The sequence below is a fragment of the Salvelinus alpinus genome, chromosome 37 (genome assembly GCF_045679555.1).
Source record: "Salvelinus alpinus chromosome 37, SLU_Salpinus.1, whole genome shotgun sequence".
Taxonomy (NCBI): Eukaryota; Metazoa; Chordata; class Actinopteri; order Salmoniformes; family Salmonidae; genus Salvelinus; species Salvelinus alpinus.
In genome coordinates, this window is record NC_092122.1 from 8,573,812 (window position 1) to 8,592,687 (window position 18,876).

Here is an 18,876-nt window from a genome sequence, read left to right on the forward strand (position 1 = left end):
ATAGTTGGCACACGTCACTGTTACTGTCTTCATAAAACAGGAACCCAACGTTAGCTCTAAGAGATCTTGTAATAACCAGAACATTGGAACTATTAGCCGTGTGCCGCCTCAGCCAGCGTGCTGCAGTGATTCCTATTTCCAGCGCCTGTCTCTTTGCGATGGGAGGAGAGGGGGTGGAGAGCAGAGGGATAAGGATGAAGCTCGAGGGGGGAAGAAGGGGGAGAAGGGATGGCAGCTCAGCCCCCCCCAAGGCTAGTCGACGGGGAGCACGAGCTGAAAACCTGCTCGCCCCGCGCCTCGACTGGCGGGAGAGACTGCTAGGAAGATAAAACCCGCCAAACGGTGTGCCTTATGAAGTTTCTCTCGTTCTTCTTTTCCTGTAGCTGTCTTTCTCTCCCGCTCCCTCGTATAAATATTTATAATCTGTATTCTTCTCCTGTTCCATTCTCTATCTCTTTCTCTCTATCTGTCTCGCTCTCTCTCTCTCTCTCTCTCTCTGGATGAATGTATAGCACATGCTGCTTTGTGTCTGCAGTCTGGCTCCAGTGAGAGCTCAGCATTGGCCTCAGCATTAGACTTTCATTCTACCTGATGAACCTCGGTACAAAAACACACTGTAGGGAAACACTGTCATATTGCCAGGTGAACACACTCATTCCAACCATCCTATCTTTCCTCTCTTCCTTGTCTGAAAGTCTGTCTTCTCTTTCTTACTTTCCTTCCTGTCTTTTCTTTCATTTTTCTTTTGTCTGATTCCCTCCCTTTTTCTTCTATCCCTTCCTCTATCTCTCCTTCCCTTTATGAAGATATGGGTCTCTCTTTTTTCCTCTCTCTTGGCATCGTGGCAGCTCCCTCCCTTCTCTCAGTATTTTTAGCAGGAAGGCTCCTCCCGGTTCTTCTGGCAGGGGCTCAAGGCTTTGTCAGAGCTGGTGCACACTGCAGGAGAGGAGGAGAAGAGGGGGGAAAAGGGGGAGAAGGGGAGAGGACTGTAGAAGACAGCGGGGAAGATGGGGAGGTAGAGTTGAACCTTATCCCATGGAAGGTCTATCTTTAGCTGGTTATCCTCAGCTTTGGTCTCTTGAGACCCAGAAGACAGAGATATTGTTGTTTTAGTGAAAATGACTTTTGTGGATTCTAAGAAAGACCTGGTTTGGTGGTAGGGCATGTAATCATGATTTGTTAGGCATGGTGTCAGATTAACTGGAGAAGGAGATAGGATGAAGAGATGCCGAGAGGAGAGAAAAGGGAGAGAGAATAGGTAGAAGGCAAGAGGTAGACACAGAGAGGCTATACAGCACCACTTCAGTCCAATTCTTTCCAATAACGCTCTCTTTGATCAGCTATCAATGCTTCTAACACAGTGTACTCACACACACACACACACACACACTGATGCTGCTAACACTTCACAGCCCAGTATGAATCAATACAGCTTAGAAAAATTACACCGAAGACGCTAACCATATGATGAACCTGTACTATGCATTAAGTCATGGGTGGCGTTGCAGTGCGTTTGTGCACAATGTCCCTGCGTGTGGATATGAGAAAGAGAAGGTTCTGCTTTAGATTTCAGTGGCGTCTTCATTCATCGCGCGATGGTGGAGGGTCTCGGAGCGGGGCCTGTATCCAGTAGTAGATGTTCTCTGTGCTGCCGCCTGCTCTCCATCAACGGTTAAATATGGATCCCATTGTGCTTCTGGGTCCAACAGGGGTCAAGAGTGGAGCTGCTTTCATTCTTAACTTTCTGCTCTATATACTCCTCTTTTCTCTCTCACTTCTCTTTATTCCTCTGTCCATTCCTTTCTTTCCTTCTCTTTAGCGCTTTAACTCGTATTTCCCTTGTTTCTATCTCTACCTTGGTATTTTACTCTGTATTTGCACATCTTCCCATATCTCTGTCTCTCTCTGTCTCTCTCTGTGTCTCTGTCTGTCTTTCTCTGTGTCTCTCTCTGTGTCTCTCTCTGTGTTTCTCTCTGTCTCTCTCTGTGTCTCTCTCTGTCGCTCTCTCTGTCTCTCTCTGTGTCTCTCTCTGTGTCTCTCTGTGTCTCTCTCTGTGTTTCTCTCTCTCTGTCTCTCTCTGTGTCTCTCTCTGTTTCTCTCTGTCTCTCTCTGTGTGTCTCTCTGTGTCTCTCTCTGTGTCTCTCTGTGTCTCTCTCTGTCTGTCTCTCTCTCTGTTTCTCTCTGTCTCTCTCTGTGCGTGTCTCTGTATGTATGTCTGTGTGTCTGTCTGTCTCTGTGTCTCTGTCTGTCTCTGTGTCTGTCTGTGTCTGTCTCTCTCTCTGTGTCTGTCTGTCTGTGTGTCTCTGTCTGTGTCTCTGTCTGTGTCTCTGTGTGTGTCTCTCTAAGTGTCTCTGTGACTCTCTGTGTCCCTGTGTCTCTGGGTTTCTCTCTGTGTCTCTCTCTGTGTCTCTGGGTCTCTCTCTGTGTCTCTCTCTGTATCTCTCTCTGTGTCTCTGGGTGTCTCTGTGTCTCTCTTTGTGTCTCTGGGTGTCTCTCTGTCTCTCTCTCTGTGTCTCTCTCTGTGTCTCTCTCTGTGTCTCTGTGTCTCTCTCTGTGTCTCTGGGTGTCTCTCTGTGTCTCTGGGTTGTAGAGTTCAGAGACTCCTGTGTCTAGGGCACTACTCTTTATTTAGCACCTGTTCCCCTCTGCTCCCCTTCTCTCCTGAATAATAGATGGCTGACTCCTATGATGTGATTGCCGACCCCCCCCCCCAACCCTCTCCTTAGCTCAGTAATAGAAAATACAATCATAAACATTTCATGAGTGCTGTCTTTCTCTTCACAGGATTCTCTCTCTCTCTCTCTCTCTCTCTCTCTCTCTCTCTCTCTCTCTCTCTCTCTCTCTCTCTCTCTCTCTCTCTCTCTCTCTCTCTCTCTCATCCATCAGTGGGGAGGAGGAGACAGTGCAGCACTTGTTGTTTCTATGTCCAGGGGGGCTGATGTACGTTGGAGGGGACCTACATTTAGTGTAGTCAACAGGTGGAGGGACTGTCTAGGTAATTACTTGTTGTGGCAGGTGAAAGTAGCAGTGTGGAAGCCAGGAAGCATCAGATGCAGTGGGTGTAGTGTACGGAGCTCAGAGCTATGTTGCGGGTGCTGACACTGGCGCATGCCTACGGTAAATTGGTGGACCACATGGGGGAGTTTACAGAGGTGTGGATGAGGAGGGGGGCTTGGTTCTAACTTTTTAGATCGGTTACAATTAAGAAAAGTTTTTATTTTTAATGATCTTGGAAACTATATTCATCTGAAGATACACTATATATACAAGTATGTAGACACCCCTTCAAATGACTGGATTCGGCTATTTCAGCCACACCCATTGCTGACAGGTGTATAAAATCGAGCACACGGCCATGCAATCTCCATAGACAAACATTGGTAGTAGAATGGACTTACTGAGGAGCTCAGTGACTTTCAACGTGGCACCGTCATAGGATGCCACCTTTCCAACAAGACAGTTCGTCAAATTTCTGCCCTGCTAGATCTGCCCTTGTCCACTGTAAGTGCTGCTATTGTGAAGTGGATACGTCTAGGAGAAATAACGGCTCAGCCGCGAAGTGGTAGGCCACACAGTCTCACAGAACAGTACCAACAAGTGCTGTAGTGCATAAAAATGCTGTCCTCTAATGCAACACTCACTACCGAGTTGCAAGCTGCCTCTGGAAGTAACGTCAGCACAAGAACTGTTAGTCGAGAGCTTCATGAAATGGGTTTCCATGGCCGAGCAGCCGCACACAAGCCTAAGATCACCATGGGCAATGCCAAGTGTCAACTGGAGTGGTGTAAAGTTTGCCGCCATTCGACTCTGGAGCAGTGAAAACACGTTTGCTGGAGTGATTTCACCATTTGGCAGTTCAACAGACAAATCTGGGTTTGGCGGATGTCAGGAGTACGCTACCTACCCCAATGCATAGTGCTAACTGTAAAGTTTGGTGGGGCAGGGATAATGGTCTGGGGCTGTTTTTCATGGTTCATGCTAGGCCTCTTAGTTCCAGTGAAGGGAAATGTTAACGCTACAGTATACAATTACATTCTAGATGATTCTGTGCTTCCAACTTTGTAGCAGTTCCTTTCCTGTTTCAGCATGACAATGCCCCCGTGCACAAAGTGAGGTCCATACAGAAATAGTTTGTCGAAATTGGTGTGTAAGAACTGGACTGGCCTGCGCAGAGCCCTGACCTCAACACCATCGAACACCTTTGGGATTAATTAGAATGCCGACTGCAAGCCAGTCCTAATCGCCCAACATCAGTGCCCGACCTCTTTAATGCTCTTGTGGCTGATCGGACGCAAGTTGCTGTCCCCAGTCCACCTGGCCGTGCTGCTGCTCCAGTTTCAACTGTTCTGCCTGCGGCTATGGAACACTGACCTGTTCACCGGACGTGCTACCTGTCCCAGACCTGCTGTTTTCAACTCTCTAGAGACAGCAGGAGCGGTAGAGATACTCTTAATGATCGGCTATGAAAAGCCAACTGACATTTACTCCTGAGGTGCTGACTTGCTGCACCCTCGACAACTACTGTGATTATTATTATTTGACCATGCTGGTCATTTATGAACATTTGAACATCTTGGCCATGTTCTGTTATAATCTCCACCCGGCACAGCCAGAAGAGGACTGGCCACCCCTCATAGCCTGGTTCCTCTCTAGGTTTCTTCCTAGGTTTTGGCCTTTCTAGTGTGGTCATTAATGGAGTTGGTCCCCCTTTGTTTTTCCTAGCCACCGTGCTTCTACACCTGCATTGCTTGCTGTTTGGGGTTTTAGGCTGGGTTTCTGTACAGCACTTTGAGATATCAGCTGATGTAAGAAGGGCTTTATAAATACATTTGATTTGATTTGATTTGAAGTCCCCGCAGCAATGTTCCAACATCTAGTGGAAAGCCTTCCCAGAAGAGTGGAGGCGGTTATAGTAGCAAAGGGGGACCAACTCCATATTAATGCCCATGATTTTGGAATGAGATGTTCAATGACCAGGTGTCCACATACATTTGGACGTGTGGTGTAGCTAGGTTGGATAACCACATATCTCAGTCATAGTAAGTATATTTTTCTTCAATAAAGTAGTTATCAGCAAGGTCGGAGCTAATAAGAAAAAAAACTCACTTTTGAGTTCAGCGTAATGCGTGCCCAGTGGGGTATCTCTGTCTGGCTGTATTCTGACTCATCACCCTTTTCAGTAGATGAATATTGATGTGACATTGTGTGACAAAGAACAGGACAGGCTGCTATTTTGATGCTGTGTCTTCTGTATGTGCTAGGCTTGGTATGGAAGTGGAACAGCAAGAGAGAAAGACTGAAACGAGAGATGAAGAGAGAGAGTGAGAGGAACGACAGAGACCACCTACTAGACCGGAGATGGTGTTACCGTCTTTGTCGGATTTGCGTTTAGGTTGCGGGTGCAAATGAAATGTGTGTGTGTGTGTGATTACTGGGATGTACTGTGTGAGGGCAGAGTGTGTGTTTTGGATGCGTTGCTTGCTTAGTCGCTTGTGTTTTTGTGTGTTTTTTCGATTGTGTATGTGCCACTGCGGTGTGTGGGTGGTGTTTAAACAGGAGAGTGTATTTGCCTCATGGCTTCATGTTCAGGTGGGAGGGATTAGACACACACACACACTGAATGGGCATTGTAATGCTTAACCAGGTTGAGTCTCAACATGTCTTCTTATAAACAGTAGTTATTGCTTCTGTAGACAGACCAATGCAACTAGGCTGTTATGGCATAGAATGACTTGATTGAATGTGCAGGAGACATTATTAGTAAGTACTGGTAGATACACTGTTATGTCGATGGGCAGCTAGAACAAGTTGGACGTGTGTACACAAACACGTGTACCCACACACACACAGACACACACACAGACACACACACAAAGGGCAGTAATCCCCCTCGACATGCCATGGATTTGGTCAAAACAGGGATTTTCCTCTTCAAAGGGCAAGGACCACCCATCGGAACACCGGAACAATGGTGGCTGGAGCGCCGGAAGCTTCACACACAGACACACAGACTAACCGCCCTCCTCGGCTTCTAGGATATTGAGGATTTGGGGGTTATTGTAAAGGCCAGTATAGAGCACATTCCACTGTATCTAGTCAAGCACAGGTCCCTTCAGACAGCAGATCACTCCCCTTAACTAACCCTGTTAGCACTGGGTCTGTATTAAACCACACACACACACACAAACACTGGACAGTGAGGGATGAAATGAGAGGGATGAGGGAGGGATTGAGAGAGAGCGCCTCTGTGTCTTTTGGGAGGAGAATGTAGTGCAGGGCTGCTTAGACAAGCTTTAGACTTAGACAGAAGTGTTGTGCGTGTTTTTGAGTGTGTTTTACTGTGTGTGTGTGTGTACATGTGTTTTTATTTGATTACTTTTGAACTGAAACACAGAGAAGGCTGGCTGCTTTGTGTGGGTGATTCACAGGGAAATTTAAACTATTTGTTGCTTGAAAGCGGCTTTTGAAATCTAAGACAAAAGTTTGGAAAAGATGGTTGCTAACAGCAGCAGACAGTGCTCCGCTGGCTGCATATTTGGATTAGTCTCTGCCTCTTTCTTTCTCTCTCACACTCTCTGTCGTCTCTCTCTTACCTTCCTTTCTCTTTTCCAAAAGCATCACGTTCATCTTTCTTCATGGAGTTTTGTGTTTGAGTGAGTTATTGTGTCCAACGTGTGTGCTTTGTGGATGTGGGAGAGTGACTGTATTGTGGAATGGTGATTTGAGCGTTGATGCATTGTTCCACTGTGCCTGTATGTAGATTATGTTTGATAAAGAGAGACAAGCACGGCCTGCTTTCATTGGAAGAACACAATGTTTTGATCACTGGTGGTGTTCATAAAGTACATAGGACCAGGAGTTTTTCCCGGTAAGGTCATGTAGTCAGGAAACGCTCCTGGCCATAATCCTAGTCATACAATATGCAGATTCAGCCTTTCACCAAACATGATTTTAAAATGTCACCCATAAAACTTGAATTAATGGAGGTGGATGCGGGGGCGTGTTTATTGAACGAGGTATGCTTCACTCCAGTCAACCTAATTCCACTCCTAACTGAGGGCCAGTGAACGTATTTGATGGATTTTATCCGGTCACATCCTCTCTAGGGTAACGGACATAATTGAATTTATATACTGGGTCAGTGTTTTTTGTTAAGAGGTCCTTCATTTCAAAAGTTTCAAGAAAAGGCGGCAGAGGAAATGGAAGTAGGACAAATAGGAAACGATGACACTCTAGGTGTTGCCTCAGTCCTTGGCCACAGGGGTGCAATTAAATGCTTTGGCCACTGCTGTGAAGAAGCTCCAAATCCCTGATGTCTTTAACCTGGGCTATTTAACAGCCTCTATCTGATCATCTGCAAATGGGACATCAGGCTTGTAGTGTTCTGTGAGTTCCAACTTCTGCTGTTGTCCTTGCTCCAGGGGTATCTGCAGGCTTATCTTCTTGAAAAGGACATTTCAACATTCATCATCTCCAGCACCACCAACAACATCAACATATGAAAAAATTGTGCATTTTCTAGTAAAAAAAACATTGAGGAAGATAAATGTTTCTAATGACGACATCCACCAATTAGTTGGCCATGCCTACTCATAATTGGTTCAAATCACACCATGCACACCGAAGATGTACACAAAACATAGAAACACGCCATTTTCACATATGTTGACGTTGGGGTGGATGAACATGAAATGTCCCTTTAAGTCATCAGATGAACTGAAGCTCCTAACAGCCTCCTGGCTGCAGGTCTTGGCGTCTCAAAGCCTCCGGAAGGTGTCTGGACACAAGTTCTTCTTTAAAAGAAAGTCCATGAGTATACTTCCTTCTCTTCCCTCACTTCTTTTACAAAACTGAGGCGGCGTTCCATGCCAAACTACCATGTTGGAATCTGAACAAGAAGACCCTGCTCCTCTGATAGGCATCTACATCATTCCTTAATGGAGCTGACGATTTGTCTAGATCTGTGAGATGGAGCCAACCATGCCGTCATGTAGATCTGTGAGATGGTTCTTCCTCGCTGCAAAATGCCACGTGCCCCTGAACACCTTTTTCAGGGTCAGCTGGATGATGCAGAGGGTTGATTTCTCAGGCTGGACTGATGCCACTTCTCTCTTGAGTTGAAGTGTGAATACCGGCCAGTCCATGTTGGTGGTGGGAGGTGGGGGGGCTCTGTTATGAAGAGTTAACTTTTTTCAGGATTTAGTTTTTATTGGCTGGATAAGGCACTTGGGTTGTCTGTCAGTAAAGGATGAAGATAGATACTAAAGGCATTGTGCTATTTCTCTGAAAAGTGGAACACTGGAATGGTACTGTACACATTCCACTATTTCTCTGGCTGCACATTGTGACCATTTATTGGAACCATAGAAAAATAATCATTCTAATTATATGATTGTTACAAGTGAGTTGTGACCCTTCTTTGTGATGTGTACTGTAGGCCACATCTTTTTTTTGCTGTTAAATCATGCCAGTATGTAAACTTGCCTTTGTTTTCAGGTGCAAAAATCATGATGTAAGTTCATTCTTATGGTTTAGGTTATTTTGTTTTTTCTATGAGTAAGAAATACTCAAATCAAGGTCCATACAGTTTATTGCCATTATGTCTATCTGTACAATAACCCAATAAATAAAGTTTACATGCAAGAAAAAAATGTGTTACATCCAGCCTAGCTAGTTCTTCCTCTTTCCCACTCAAGGATCCCCCCTTCTGTCTCTCTGGATGCTGTCACTGTTCTCTGACTGGCTGTTGTGACAGAGCCGTCTCTTGAGTTGTCAGCCTCTCTTAAAGCTGAGTTTAATTACTCCTTTTCAGCAGCATGACACACGTACACACACACACACAGCATGCCACATCGTTCTCACAGTAATTGTCAAGAAACGCAGTGATTGAAGTCTCCATCAACCGTGCTACCTGACAAACGCCGATGCATCTCACGTCTCGTAGACAAAGAAGACCCCAGATTTGTCATGGTTTTCACAAGGTTTTTTCATCAACCCTTTGAAAACATTAGGGGATATGTAGATGTGTGTGTTGGCCTGCCACAGTGTTGGACAGGCAGCGCGGATCGATGGACTGTCCCCACTGTGCACATCTCTGAATAGACAATAAGAGGAGGAGGAGGAGGAAGAGTTACAGTACATGATTATTGACTGGGTTTGGATGAAGGGTCCATTCTATGATAAAGATATGCTAGCAATGGCTCATGTAGAAAATGGTTATTCTAATAGAATATGTTTGATATTTACTATAGTTCTAAAATCCTTTTATTTATAATATTCCTAAAATCAAAACAATTACTATATTCCTAAAATGCAAAATAATGAAATAACTGTATTGAAAGTTCCCTGAAATATTTCCTTTCCTATTCCTTTGTTACCTGTGATTAATGGAACTGTGACTGTCAGATGAGAGATGTCTTTGTGAAAACGAACAAAACAAATATGATTGTTGACACCATTGCAACTAAGATGGATCGGAGCTAGTACGACTCATGACAGACGAGACAAAAATAAAGACACTCCGTATCAATTAATTATCTTTTTCCATTGGATTTTTGTACTCTGTTGCACCTGTAGAAGTTTGTTGAATGGGTGTGGACTACTTTTGACCTGATGGTCCATTTTCTCCTTTCTCTCCTCTCCCTCCCAGGCACCTTGCCCTACGACATAAAGATAGTGATTGCGGGGAACCATGAGTTGACCTTTGACCAGGAGTTCATGGCTGACCTGATCAAGCAGGACTTCTACTACTTCCCATCAGCCTCCAAGTTGAAACCAGAGAACTACGAGAACGTTCAGTCCCTGCTCACCAACTGTATCTACCTGCAGGACTCAGAGGTCACCGTACGCGGCTTCCGCATCTATGGCTCCCCCTGGTGGGTGACTCTGTAACTGCAGTATACCTGATAGTTGACAACACTCCTACTACTTCATCTATTTCTATCTATCAATCTTCTCTCATAACCACTTTGTCCTTCCTCTCCACTGTGTGTGTGTGTGTGTGTGTGTGTGTGTGTGTGTGTGTGTGTGTGTGTGTGTGTGTGTGTGTGTGTGTGTGTGTGTGACCAATGCTCCATGATGCTGTGTTTTTGGTGAGTCCATGTGTTTTTGGTGAGTGGCCCCAGAGGTACGCACTGGGAGGGGTGTGCGTGTGGGGCCCCCAATGCTAGGTAATTGGTTTGCTGAGATAGTGGGGTCCCTTGAGTTAGAGGAATAGCCGCTATGGAGAGATGCCTGAGGTGTGTTGAGATAGTGAGAAGGGGTGAGAGAGAATGGAGAGGGAGAGAGAGAGGAAGAAAGAGAGAAGGGGAGAGGGAGGGAGGGACAGAGAGAGTGGAAGAAGGAGGGAGAGAGAGAGAGTGAATGAGAAATGAAGCGGGAGAGAACTGAAGACAGAGGGTGTGAGAGGAAGAATGGTGTACACAGCTTCAATTCAGTAACACCGGCTGGGCTTGGCTGGTGCAGTAGGCTTGCTACAGAAGGCAGATGAAATGGTGTGTGTGTGTGTGTGTTAGCGTGCCTGTGTGTGTGTGTGTGTGTGTGTGTGTGTGTGTGTGTGTGTGTGTGTGTGTGTGTGTGTGTGTGTGTGTGTGTGTGTGTGGGTGTGTGTGGGTGTGTATGGGTGTGTGTGGGTGGGTGGGTGTGTTGCAGCAGCCCGAGGCTCTGTTCCTCCAGCACAGAGGGACTCCAGCTGGAGGCTCCGTGTGTTCCCCTCTCCACACTGTCTGCTCCTCTATCTCTACCTCTCCTCATCCCTCCCTCTCCCTCAATCCACCTGTCTGCTCCTCTATCTCTCTACCTCTCCTCATCCCTCTCTCTCCCTCAATCCACCTGTCTGCTCCTCTATCTCTCTACCTCTCATCATCCCTCCCTCCCTCAATCCACCTGTCTGTTCCTCTATCTCTCTACCTCTCCTCATCCCTCCCTCTCCCTCAATCCACTTGTCTGCTCCTCTATCTCTCTACCTCTCCTCATCCCTCCCTCAATCCATCTGTCTACTCCTCTATCGCTCTACCTCTCTTCATCCCTCCCCCTCTCCCTCAATCCACCTGTCTGTCCGTGCGCTCCACATGTCGCTGGCTCGGCAGTGGGGAGCACAGGGGAACGCGGGGGAACGAGGATGTCTCTTTCTATCTCTAATCTCTGTCAGGAGCAGTGGGACAGCGCCTGCTTTACCCTCTCCAGTCCTGTCTCCATGGCGATGCCAGGCTGGCACTGCTTTATGGCCCGTGGCCAGCCTGTACTGTAGCCTTGGGGTGGTGGGAGGAGAGAACCCTTTCTGTCTGTCTGTGTCTCCTGCCCTGACGAGTCGTCTGGCCTGAATGAACTGTAACAGCACAGTCACTCTCCCCTCTGCTCCAGTCACTCTCCCCTATGCTCCAGTCACTCTCCCCTCTGCTCCAGTCACTCTCCCCTCTGCTCCGCTCTCACCCTCCCTCCATCTCCCTTCTTCCCCTTATCTCCCTGTCTCATTTCCTCCATTCTTCTCCCTCAATCCCCTCAGCCATCACTATTCCACCTAGCCCTGCTCCCAACCCATATCTCTCCTTCTCCCCATCCCTCCATCCGTCTTTACTTCTGTTCTGTCATCCTTCAATCACTCGTTCTCTTTTCTATCCCTTCACCCGTCCCTCTCTCCTCGTGGGGCTCTGATGGCAGGTTGCTCGCAGCACGGTGCTTTCTTGTCCGTCCCTAGTCTCTGTCACACACACACACACACACACACACACACACACACACACACACACACACACACACACACACACTCACAGCTCCACCATCCCTATCCCTACCCCCCAGTCTCCAGACAAAATTAGATCCGAGCATAGCATGCTGCATCCTACCCAAATCCTAACAATTTGTCATTCTCTGAAATGTGGAATCAAAAGGACAGCATGGGGGAGCAGTTGTGTGTGTGTGTGTGTGTGTGTGTGTGTGTGTGTGTGTGTGTGTGTGTGTGTGTGTGTGTGTGCCTCTGTTCCTGTTCTGACAGTAATGCAAGTTTACAAGTCATTTGTCATGGGCGTATCGCAAAGCCACCCCGCGTCTCGGAGCTAAAGGGACGGCGAGACAGAATGGAAGATGTGTGTGTGTGTGTGTGTGTGTGTGATGGAGGCAGAACAGTAGAGCCCCAAACCATAGTCTAACAGTAGCATGGGAGGCATGGGAATTAGCCACAGTAGTCGTCTTTTCAAAGCCCAAACGAGGCAGAGAATCCACTACACAACGCACAAGCACAGAAACACAGCGGAGCGAGGGAAACGGGGAGAAGGAGGACAAAGTGGAACGAGTGAGGGAAGTTTTAATGTAGACCTGCTCAACTGTGTTTGGGATTTTAGGCCTTCTATTTTGAGTGTGTCTGAGAGGGCAGAGGTGGCAGCATTAGTGTAGTCTACAGCTGTGTGTGTGTGTGTCAGAATGTATGAGGTCTCGGGAACACATGTTTTGCTTTACACGGGGGAGAGAGAGCTCCTCGCTTCACTGCAGACTTCCAATGTAGCTAATCACATGGCTAATTAAGGAGATCACAACACTGTGGTGTGTGTGTGTGTGTGTGTGTGTGTGTGTGTGTGTGTGTGTGTGTGTGTGTGTGTGTGTGTGTGTGTGTGTGTGTGTGTGTGTGCGTGCGCCCTACTGGTATAGCCAAGAAGTGAACTATAAATGATGTAGCCTATTTAAATGATTAGCAGAGACTGTGTGGGCCTGATTCAATTCATCGTAAACCAATCCCTTAAACAATGAATTGAATTGTGATTCAGTTATCATCAACACAACTGTGTCGTCCTCACCTTGCTCATGGACGGAACAATGAATGATCACCTTGTAGTTAAACATGTTCTTTTAAACATGTTCTTTCTACAGCTTTAGTTCGACATAGATCCTCACAGTATTTCACTCTCTCTTCACTGGTTTTCTCTTGAGAGAGAGATATAGTAGGGTGATAGGAATATTATTACAGAGAAGAGATAGTAAAAGGGAGAGGGTGTAGAAAGAAGGTAAGAGAATGGGGTAAAGAAAGAGATGGAGAGATTGAGAAGCAGGAATAGAGAAAGGAGCGCGAGAAAGGGGGATGGAGAGAGTAACAGAGGCCTTATAGCGGCCCTCTCTGTGGAATTAACTAATGGGTTAACTTTCTCTAAGTGTTCATAATGACAGTCTCTAAGGACGGCACACACCACACACACACACACACATCTGAAGAGCGGCGGGAGAGAGAGAGGGGGAGGACAGAGGAGTGAAATCAGGAACTGTTTATTGATGGGGGAGTGGTGGGATGAGGAGACATTTTTTTTTAAATGAAAAAGGGAGAAATGTATCGCTCCCCACTGCTCTCCGCACGGAATAATTAAGCACGGAGATGCAAAAGACTCTTTAATTAGATTTTTTAATTATTTAGGATTTCACTTCTTTCTATAGTGGCCCAATTAAGAAAGCTCATCAGAAAAACTAAAGAGATGAAGAGAGTCTTCTCCTCTTCCTCCCCCTCTTCCTCCCCCTCTCCTCTCTTTGATTCATGGTGAGGGACAGAATACCTGCTCCCCCTGTTTTGAAAACTTCTCTGATGAAGGGGGGATGGAAAGAAGGAGAGATCTCTCCTCTTTCTCTGTGTTTTTAATTAACAGGTGTTTTGATGTAGACTGAGAGGAGGGGTGGAGAGTGGCAGAGGGAGAGAGGGACAGAATACTCCAGGGGTTTTATATAATGACTCTAATGATGTAGAAATGATGAAGGTAATTTGACCTCTTTGGAGTTTGTCTAAGAGTTCTAGCTGTTACTGCTGAACATCTCTTACAGGATATAACGAGGGAGGGAGGGAGGGATCGTCCTTCCCTGTGTGAGCTAGCTAGCTACAGTAGTGTCTTGTGGTGGGTGTTGCTTTTGTAGGGCTGCTCACCAGGGTCCTTGCTAAATTAACATCTGATGTGCTCAGAGACTGTCCCAAAACCCTGGAGCCCTGTGCTCTACCCCTCCTTCTCTCTCCCTCTTTCTTCTTTCTCTCTTGTTCCTCCACATCGCCTGTTTCCAGTGGTTGAGGTGTATTCCCCAAGTGGGACAGTGAGGTACCCTGTGATGAACACTGAGTAGTAATAAACGGCCACTTAAGGTTTGGAGGGGAAAAGGGAGAGAAAATGGCCTACTTCAACACTTGTCACTTTCCCCCCTCCGTAGATTCTCTTTGTTCTTTAATCTCTTTCCTCCATTCTCGTTCTCTTTCTCTAAGTGCTGTCAGTCTCTGTCCCTGCAGGTGAGTAAACACACTGTTATGGTGAGGTGTTATGAAGGGAGGGAGAGAGAGAGAGGATGAACAAGGAAGGAGAGGAGGAGAAGACGTTTCGTTTCCCTGTGTCGTTTCCCTGTAGGGATTTCTCTTTAAATTACCTGTTAAATGGCCTCAAGAGGAAAGACTTTGTGTGTGTGTGTGTGTGTGTGTGTGTGTGTGTGTGTGTGTGTGTGTGTGTGTGTGTGTGTGTGTGTGTGTGTGTGTGTGTGTGTGTGTGTGTGTGTGTGTGGTGCTGTAGGCCATTCTCCTTGATTACACACAAATGCTTCCCCTCTCCAAGGCATGTGGGCTTCATATTAATTCTGAATTAAAGTGATTCTGTCCATATGTTCCACCCTCTTCTCTCTGTTTCTTGCTCTCACACACACACACACACACACACACACACACACACACACACACAGACACAGATATAGTGTTGTTCTCAGCGTATAGTTTCTCCCTTGCGGTCTCAGTCGGGTCAGGCAGTGAGCAGTCACTGGTCAGTGTCCTTGTTGACCACAATTAGACCACATAGTCAGAACCAGTCTAGAGGACCAGGAATGCTCGTCCAAAAGGGATCAGGGGTGTGAGTGGGGTTGTATGATGCTGTGAGTGTGTGGGGTGATTTCTTCCCCCTTAGGGTGTCTCTGTCCTCCATATCAGACCCTTCTGCTGTGCTGGCACGCGTGCTGCCATGATGCCCAGAACTGGTTCAGAACAGGGGTCCCTCTTCACCCCCATCTGCCATATTTTCACCCCACCCTGCACCATCCCACCAACCTCCATCTTTGGCAAATCAGTGTGTTTCCTTATGCACAGGAGACTGGTGGATGGGAGGGAGTAACAGTAGAAGGCCCTCCTTTTTCTTTTCCTTTCTTTCCTGTTCTTCTCTCTCCCTCTGTCCACCGGAGAACTTTGAAATAATTTGTGTCTCGTGGGTTTTTACACATTCTAATTTCCAACCAAATGGGACATCTGTTTGACAAAGGGAAGATTTGCCACGGTTGCCAAGGCAACTATCACTCTGAAGGAGGGGGGGGGAAAGAAGTCCAACAGCTTTTCTGGACAGAATTAGACTGTAGTGGATGAAGCTAACGCACATTATCCCTCCAAGACAAACACAGCTTAGACACATGCTAGTCCCTCTCTCTTTCTCTCACCCTCTTTCTCTCTCGCTCTTTCCCTCTTTTTCTCACCTCCCCTCCCCCCCCCCCCCCCCCCCCCCCCTCTGCAGAATCATAAGAAGAAGAAAAAGATACGCGTCACATTGAGATCTGCCATCAATTAAAAAGGAAAGCCCCTCCCCCATCTCTCCACTCTTCCCTGTCTTCCCCACTGTCGTTTCGACTGTCACTCCTCCCCTGTGAAGCCACCTCTTCCTCCATGGTAATTGGTCATTATTTAGAACAGGAAGGGACAAATGTGCTTCCCTAGCGCTTCTAAATGCTATTTAAATGGGAATGCATTATGTTCTACGCTAACAGGGTTAGCGCCTAGCGCCACGTCTGTTATTAGGGAACTGGAAATGAGACAAGCAGGCAGCCAGCAGTCTAGGCTCAACCATGGGAATCAAAATACTGCAAAGACCTGTTGTCTGCCTGTGACACTCTACAGAGGTGTGTTTGGAATGGAGTCAGACTAGACCGTGGATGATGGGTGTATGGGAAGGTATGGACACAGGAGAACGTGTAGGAGGGCTAGTGTCAAGTACAAGAGGCTAGAGATGTCTGATCTTCTACTCAACCTGCAGCTTACTTCAAAGTGGCTAGTGTGCGTTGGACCTTTATGACCATGTTGACCCAGATCAGTGTTAACCAAATGGGAGGTCAACTCATGGCTTTAACATCATGAGCGCTGGCTTGAAACAACATCACTACTTTAAGCATTAGGTGGGTCATCGCACAGACACATCTTCAAGGGGAACCTTGCTGGCATATTTGGGTGTATTCTGTTCCTCTCACTGCCCCCTCCCCTCTTTCTTTCTTGGCCCTCCTCTGTCCTCGTACCCCCCCCCCCCCCGAAGCTAGCAGGGTTTGGACCCCTCTCTCCAGTGCCGCTCCAGGCACCTCCATATGACACAGTTCTCACCCACCTGCTCTCATCACACACACACACACACACACTGGGCTGCTGCAGCTTTCTTCCACCTGCTGCAACAAGGGAGGCTTACAGGATGTTGGAAGCAGGCGCTGCCTACACCCCTACTTCTCCACACACACACGCTGCTGACAAACACACACATTGAACACACACACACATGTACATCCACAGAGAGACTCACTTCCTCATCCTCTTAGTCTTTCTTTGTCTGCCATTCTTACTCTCTGTCTGTTTGTCTGTCAATCTCTCTTTTTTCCCCATGTTTCTCTTCTTCTCTCATTCTCTCCTTCCTTTCTCTCTTTTACACTTTCTTTCAAGTGTATCCACTTTGCGAGAAGACGTAGGTGGCGGCATGTGGCATGTGTACGTCCACATCAAATCCCCCCCACCCTAGCGGCAAAGTTAGTGCAACGTGTCTCTGAGCATCCTGTGAGAGCAGCGTCCGACGGGAGCTCATTATCGCTGGGCATGAAGTCGTCTGTCATTACCCAGCAGATTTGTCATCTCTCAGTACCTCGCACTACCCAGCCAGGGATAGGGGGAGGAGAGGAAGGGGAGCGAGGAGGGGAGGGTCTTTGTTCGGGGTACTTGGCTACAGAATCTGGAGAAACTCACAAGAGCATGTCATGACCATGCACAGTATCTATTCCTGACAGTGCATTTCATAGGGATCCATGACAGGCGTGTCATAGTGTGACTACGTGTCTTAATATTGGAACCTTGTGAGCAGTCTATTGATTAGGTAGAGAGGGTGATATAATTATGTTTACTGCATATTGCTTGAGATTGTATTGGCAACTGTATTGTAACTTATAAATTCATGGTTAAAATTCTTATTTTGAAAAAGGGCAGTAAATTGCTGAAACATTGTCAATAAAAGTGTTCCTTCCTCCCCATTCTCTCAGGTTAATACGGGAAGAAATGCTTTTAGCCTGATTTAGTTTCAGAGCTTCCCTTGCTGCTTTATGGTGCGATGTAAAACACCAGAAATATTAGTGATAATACGATAGTGAACGACCCAGATGTCATATTCTGTTGTGTAGCCCGAAGTTCCTTCAAAGTCATGTGTCTGTTTAACTACTAGTAGTCTTTCCTATGTCCCACTTTAATGCATGTCACTGATGTAGATTTGACGTGTGGGCAGATGTACAATTGTGAAGCGTAAGCTGCGTAAGCTATAGCACAGGTATAGGAGAGACGTGTGTGAGAGGCTCAGTCCCTGATCAAACACGGTTTCCTCTGAGATTCTGACTGGTTTCTGCTGATCCGTACTTTTCTAACTGTTTCTAAGAAAGGGAGGGGGGGAGAGGCATGGAGGAGAGGAAAGCGAGGGAGGGCAGGGATGCGTTTGTCTTTCCTGACATCCAACTTGATTACAGAGGAAGAGCAGCAGGCAGGAGAGAGGGAGAGGAAGAGAGGGACAGAGGAAGAGAGGAGAGCAGGAACAAGAGACACATCTATTCATCTGTCACTAACCCTACGCATCAGTCCCTCTGTTGCGCTCTCTCTCTCTCTCTCTCTCTCTCTCTCTCTCCCTCTCTCTCTCTCTCTCTCTCTCTCTCTGTCTGTCTGTCTGTCTGTCTCGTTTTTCTTTTTTTATCTATCTGGTGGTACATCTGTATCACTCTTTTTTTCCATTTCTAATTCATTGTTCTCTTTTTTGTCTTTGTCTATTCGTCTCGTTCTCCCGACAGTATACAATATATTTCTCTTCCCCCTATGTTTTCCTCTCCTCTCCTAATTCCCTCCATCCCTCATCGTTCCTCTTTAGAGCAAGTCTGCCTGCATTTTATTAAATGTGGGAAACATCAGTCTATAGGGAGACAGAGACCTGCCAGGTGTGTGTGTGTGTGTGTGTGTGTGTGTGTGTGTGTGTGTGTGTGTGTGTGTGTGTGTGTGTGTGTGTGTGTGTGTGTGTGTGTGTGTGTGTGTGTGTGTGTGTGTGTGTGTGTGTGTTTGTGCATGTGTTTGTGCATGTGTTTGTGCATGTGAGTATGTGATCAACAAGGGGCGGTGGGAACAATGTTTCAGCATTTCACCAAACAAGCAGAATTAATGACACAGTGGAGGAGTAGACATGGGAGGGAGGGAGGGAGGGAGGGGTGACAAACACAGGTGGGAGCTCTGGGATTTATGGGGGGAGGTAGGGGTTAGTGGTTGGTTTAGACAGCAGCTGCTCTTCATTGATGGGGCTCGCTGTGGGAATGGATGAAACCAGCTTGATTTGACAAAGAAATTTAGATTTTGGAGAGGAAATGTACAGGCAGCTTCACAGCTGTATAATATTGTTGTGTGCTGCTAGTTTAATAAAGATGAGGTTTTATTGACAGAAGATATGCTCTCCTCTGAGAAAACCCTATAAGAACACGTCTGGCTTTAAACCTGACATTGAAGGTGGTGGGGGTTCTTGGGTTGTGTGCTGCTGCTGCTGCTGCTGAGTGTGAAGCTGTGAATGAGCACAGCTGTGAGGAGGCTGACTGCTACTGGTCCAGAGCACCAGGCCTTTCAGACTT

General features: G+C 46.8%; 1 protein-coding gene across 2 annotated transcripts in view; it reads left to right on the forward strand.

Moving 5' to 3' along the window:
- LOC139565734 (metallophosphoesterase domain-containing protein 1-like) overlaps positions 1-18,876 on the forward strand; it is a 37,371-nt gene that overhangs the window by 5,015 nt on the left and 13,480 nt on the right. For both annotated transcript variants that reach the window (XM_071386242.1, XM_071386243.1), the window contains exon 4: positions 9,650-9,875. In XM_071386242.1, the coding sequence (XP_071242343.1) occupies positions 9,650-9,875 (226 nt within the window). The remainder of the gene's footprint in view (positions 1-9,649; positions 9,876-18,876) is intronic.